This window comes from Gastrolobium bilobum, unplaced genomic scaffold, assembly GCF_033153095.1.
Source record: "Gastrolobium bilobum isolate Gb01-03AN ecotype WA unplaced genomic scaffold, APGP_CSIRO_Gbil_v1 utg12832, whole genome shotgun sequence".
NCBI lineage: Eukaryota > Viridiplantae > Streptophyta > Magnoliopsida > Fabales > Fabaceae > Gastrolobium > Gastrolobium bilobum.
The window spans coordinates 52,667-58,424 of NW_026895792.1; the positions used below are offsets into that span (position 1 = coordinate 52,667).

General features: G+C 34.0%; 1 protein-coding gene across 2 annotated transcripts; it reads right to left on the reverse strand.

The window, feature by feature from the left end:
* Window positions 1-5,347, reverse strand: LOC133296050 (ceramide synthase LOH2). 2 transcript variants are annotated; one of them, XM_061495006.1, is made up of 6 exons: window positions 5,231-5,347; window positions 3,908-4,116; window positions 3,119-3,274; window positions 2,027-2,212; window positions 1,757-1,935; window positions 1-315 (listed from the first exon to the last, which is right to left on the reverse strand). In XM_061495006.1, the coding sequence occupies exons 1-6, from the start codon at window positions 5,345-5,347 to the stop codon at window positions 299-301; spliced, it is 864 nt and encodes a 287-aa protein (XP_061350990.1). In that variant the 3' UTR covers window positions 1-298. The 2 variants fall into 2 exon arrangements, with proteins under 2 accessions (XP_061350990.1, XP_061350989.1); XM_061495005.1 differs by lacking the exon at window positions 1-315 and having other exon boundaries at window positions 1,731-1,935.
* Window positions 5,348-5,758: the final 411 nt, after the last annotated feature.

Below are 5,758 nucleotides of genomic sequence, written 5' to 3' on the forward strand. Positions count from 1 at the left end.
TTCATTCAATCTCTGGCTAACCTAAAAGGGTTTGTTTGGAGAAAAAAAATAATTATACAGGAATGCCTATCATTTATACAGCAAAAATATGTGAATTAAAATACGCTCAACGGTTTCCCTACTTCCTTTTTACTCAATAATCAATGAAAAATTTGAAACTATCGAAATTTTAGCTCTCTTCAATCAGTTGCATTGCTCAACTGAACTCCTAGAAATCTACAGACAAGTCAAAAGCAGTATCTGCAGAGCTAACACCAACCAGCGCAACAAAGAAAACTCAACAAAATCCTTCAGCTATTCAATCATCATCTGAATCTGCAAAAAAAATAAACAAAGAAATAGACTCCTTCAGCTATACAAGTACATATTTACCTATTAAACTTATATTTGTGTATAAATTTACTTCATTTTTTTTTTTTTTTCTTACTTTCATGTAATGTAATGCCACCTCACATATTATAACCGTTTTGCTTATTCATAGATATATATGTGCATTCCATTTGTACAAAACTGTGTGCGTGACCGTGCATAAGAAAGTGATTAAATGAATCCTATTTTTCATAAGCGCACTAAACACATAGAGATCGATTGTCATCTTGTTCGGAACATATTACCAAAGGAAGACTTCAAACTTTCTCTGTTCCTTCTTCTCAACAATTGGCTGACATCCTTACAAAGGCTCTCCATCCTACACAATTTCACACTCTTCTTTCCAAGATGGGAGTTTATAATATTTACTCTCGATCTTGAGGGGAGTATTACTTATATTGGTGTATAAATTTACTTCTTTATTTTCTTACTTTCATGTAATGTAACGCCACCTCACAGGTTTTTATAACCGTTTTGTTTATTCATAGATATATAGGTGTATTTCATCCAAAGGAAGACTTCAAACTTTCTCTGTTCCTTCTTCTCAACAATTGGCTGACATCCTTACAAAGGCTCTCCATCCTACACAGTTTCACACTCTTCTTTCCAAGATGGGGTTCATAATATTTACTCTCGATCTTGAGGGAGAGTATTAGACTTATATTTGTGTAGAAATTTACTTCTTTATTTTTATTTTTTATTTTCTTACTTTCATGTAATGTAATGCCACTTCACAGGTTGTTATAACCGTTTTGCTTATGCATAGATATATAGTTGTATTTCATTTGTATAAAACTGTGTGCACCTGTGCGTAAGAAAGTGATTAAATGAATTTTGTTACTCAACTTTTCTTCAGCTTTCTGCACTCTACCTTCTAACATTACCCAAGACAACAAAAGTAAAGAGCTGTAGATGCTGTAAACTGTGCGCAAGAACTAGATACATCGGTAATAGCAATCATAGCTATTAACAAATGACAGTAAAGGATTAAGTACCGTGATTTAACCAATCCAACACATTGATTGAGAGGAGAATAATCGTAAGCATAGCATAAACTGAGAGGTATATGGCTAGGAATATGCAGCTCCATACCCCTAACCTTGATCCTCGATCGCACATTATATATCTAACAATAAGCCAATCTCCCCAGGTTACATTTTCTTCTGAGGTCTGAACCATTTAATTATGGGTAAAGAGGCTATTGGCATCCCTCAAGATACAGGAATAATAAACATTATGCACAAAAGTAATTTTTTTATATTGTGTGCTCCAGGCAAGCTCATATTTTCAAAATTCAGAATTTCTTAAACTATTCATTCATGATTCCTGAACAAAAGAGTAATAGAATACTAATAATATACTCAAATTATTGATGAAGTTTGCTTACCTGATCTAATATCCTCACCAACTTTTCCCCTATTTTTCAGCTGCCTATTAATCATTGCAAATATGAGCATCCACCAGTATACGTGGAAGATGAGCAGCATTATAAGCAATGTGTTAAACACATAGTAAAGGAACATGTGATAACTCAGTGATAGGTTTAAGCACTCCACAAGATCAAAGCTGGAAAGTGGAAACCCGTTGATGAGAAAATATGATTAATAAGTGTCTCCCAAAACAAAGTCAAATGAATCAATAAAATAAAAAAACAAACCTTGTTGCTTTAATAACCCAAAAAGGAAAGAAAATTAGCCGCAGTATGAGCCATGAAATTGCAAATAATCCAAAACACACACTTGCACCAAACTCTTTTCCAGAATATTTGAAAACCTTGGCAGCTTCCAAGAATACATCACTTGCATCATGAAGGGCTAGGATTATGGAGCCAATCCTGAAAAAACTGTAAATGCAGCTTGTGTTAGTTATCCCTTCATAAATCACTGTCTTGATTGTAATGTCAGTTTTGAAATTTTGATTATCTAAATCACAATACCCGATATAGCAAAAAGTTGAAGAAGATAGCAGACAGAAAGAACGCTCTAATCAATTATAGAAAAGGAGGATTTAACAAGCATTTATCAATTCTATTACAGTTTCTGAGCATTTACAGAGACTCAAATCCAAGACATATATAGCTGTTGAGTATGGACAATGGATAGTCTTATTGTACTGCAATCGTATTGCAATCTGAACATTACACAGAGGGGTCACAAATGTAACACATGCCACTGCCACAAAAATGTTGCACAAAATTCAACTCAACTTGCACTAATGTTCTAACATAACTAAGGGCATCTAGAAGTTTCAAGAAAGAATACATGTTTAATATATTTTACAAAAACGGAAACTTTATCATATGGCATAAATACAAGAAGGCTATGTAATACAATTATCATTTTCTTTTTCATACAACCAAAAGTAACTCTCAGAAGGACATGATTAAATGGATCCACCATCCAGTTAATTTAAAGAAAGTAAAGAACGAAATTTCAAGAAAATACACTGGTTAAAGAACCATCCAAGAAATGTCCAAACTCAGACTTAAAATTTATTGGTTTCAAGCACATTACCTACAGTTATGCATAAAGGAGAGTCCAAAATTCTATAACATATAAAAAGTTAGAAACTCCCTAGAGCTGATTTGAGTTGTGTTCTCAGTAATGAATATCAAATATGAGCCACCACGTGAGAGTTTTCATGCTTATTTAAAATAACAAAAAAATAATAATTAAGTTCCAAATTTAAGGTATAAGTAGGACTGGCATGGTAAACACTTCAACTAAAAAATAATGCTAATATATATTACCCTGTCAGATATGAGCCCCCAATCAGTAAAACTGTAATTACATGGTGAGTAAACATCACTGCAAAATCCTTCCTTCGAGTTTCCCATGTCAGAATAGCAGCAATGCTATAGATGTAGAACCCACATTCGCACATATAGTAAATCACAAGGGGACTCCTGGGATAAGAAATGAAACAGGATGCAATATAAATACCAACTTCTATCTACAGAAAAACTCAAATATGAGTACAATAGTCTTATAATTTCCTTCCCGAGCACAATTATAAGTTCTCCCCAAGTGAGTTGACTTGATTGTGTATGGAACCAGATAGCAACCTATGACTTCCAGTCAGAGGAAGCAAGGAGCTAAATTAATCAGAGTCTATAAACCCAATAATATAGTTATATGAATTGTCCATAATGGAGGGAGGCATATATCTGTTTATTGCTTTGAAAACTCTTGAAATTTATTTTTCATTTTCACTCAGTTGTATATCAAAATCAAAAACTAAATTAGGGCTCTAGAATTTTTCAAACCAAAAAGGACAAAGGCCCAATTTTCAGTTTCTAATAACCTCTCCTAAACTCAATTTTCTCTTTTCCATACCAGTTGCTGCATGCGAAGCCAGATCTATGAACTATGAAATTCAGTTTAGATCTGAACTGTATGAGAAATTTTAAAACAAAGGGTCAATGTGGAGGTCTTCCTAAGAAACACAAACACAAACAGATGCATGTCATTCATTATATGGGAGAAACATTTGTATTAACAAGACTGAATTTGTTCATCATGCTACATAAGTTACTTACTTCAACTCGTGATTTGGCCAGCCTTTTAAGTATAATTTCGTATTACTGAACCAGGGTTCATGGTAAATAATTTTGAGAATGTATGCTTCAACTGTAGCATAGTATGTTAGCTTCCACAATGACTCTGTACATTTTCCAATCTTTATTTGCATTTCTTTGGTAATCCGTGAAGGAGCCCTACCCCTTGCCAACAGCCTGATGGCCAACCTCTGTATGCAACAAAATCATTTAAGGAATATGAATAAAGGAATCTGCTTAAAAAAATGGCACTAAAATTCTTCATCCTAATTAAATGAATTCAACCATAGAAGATTGGTCATAAAATTATCAAGTTTATGCCATTAAGAGTCCTTGATCATCCTTGCTGATGTGCATTGCTAGAAAATATTTAACCTATCGTCCTGAAAAGCCATTATGAGATATTGCTATGCTAAGGTATTTTCTTCACATGACAACAGATGAAGAAAACCAAAATGATATTTGTCAAAGTCCAGTCTCAAGATTGACAAAGGTAGATCCTACTTATCTTCATATTTGCTAAACTGTTCTCTACCAGCCACAACAAAATATTATTGTTTACAGCATGCTTTTCCGCATATTTTGAGAATAGGGATATTCTTCTAAAATCCTATACCAACAAACTAAAATGCACGGTTGATATTAAAGAGAACAGAGGATGAAACCATAAAACAACTATGATATTATATTCACGAGAAGAATTGAGTCAAAAGAAGAAAGAAAGAAAATGAGCAAAAGGCACACTTATTGATTCATCAATTGACAATACCGGAAACTGCCAATGACAATCTACGTCCGAACATGAGAGGAAATGTGAACCATATATTTTGTCATATATAAGCTAATACCTCTTAAATATCAAAAAGGACCAATAACAGAAATGAGAAGGATCAATGAAAATCAATGCACAGCTTTAACTCAAAAATGAGAAGGACCAATAACAATATCGTTAAGGACCTTGATGCGTCAATCATGAATTGCGTGATTAACTTCAATTGACAGGTCAACTTAAAGATCCTTTAACTAATTTGAATAATTTCTAGGAAACTGACACCGATCAACAAGAACTTGAGCTGAATTATTAATAAAGCAAACAGTTTTGAGGAACTTTTTGCAGTTTCTTTCAAAGAACCTTAAAAAGAGAATCAAGAAAACAACCAGAAACCAGAACAAAGCTGTTTAAATTTTATTTTATTTTTTAAAAAAAAAACTCTTAACAAAATAGAAACAGGCTATTCACATCACAACACAAGAATCCAATCGGCAGAGGAACAAGAATATAGCTACACAAACAAAGGATCTTACGCGAAAGACGAATCTGTCAAGGAAGAACCTGGCCCCGAAACAAGCAAAAGCCAAGTAGATCGCGACGGAGAAATGCGAAGCGTCTGGCACTACATTGTCGCTAAAGATGGAATCCATGCTAGATTAGATTGTAAGCTACAGTTTCAGAAGGAAGCCTTCAATCGGTTGCAAGAACAGCACAAAGATCATGCCATTTGAAACGCAAGAATTTTCATGCAAACGGCTTCCGGCGAGAGCAATGAGATCTGGTATTTTTTTTTTTTACCTACTTTGGACGATAGCACGTAGCTTTAGAGTTCTGGCAGCAGAACGTGTGGAGAGGGAAGAGAACGAAAGAGAGGACGCTGGGAAAAAAGTGTGAGCGATAGATGGAGGTTACAACAGAAACAGAAACATATAAACACAAATGGTGAGGGTTTGTTCCTTTATTTCTTTTTAAATTTTAATCATCTTTCTGCGCTTCATTTATAGCTCCTGTACCTCATGAGATCTTTGAAGCTCGAATTTTCATTTTTGAGGGGTCTATTT

Bases quoted from the DNA above. Each gene is read 5' to 3' on its own strand.
- LOC133296050 (XM_061495005.1), bottom strand. From the start codon at position 5,347: ATGGATTCCATCTTTAGCGACAATGTAGTGCCAGACGCTTCGCATTTC. The intron at 3,275-3,907 runs GTAAGTAACTTA...TTCTTATCCCAG, and splicing joins TGGCCAAATCACGAGTTGAA to GAGTCCCCTTGTGATTTACT. The intron at 2,213-3,118 runs GTAATATATATT...CTGCATTTACAG, and splicing joins GGGGGCTCATATCTGACAGG to TTTTTTCAGGATTGGCTCCA.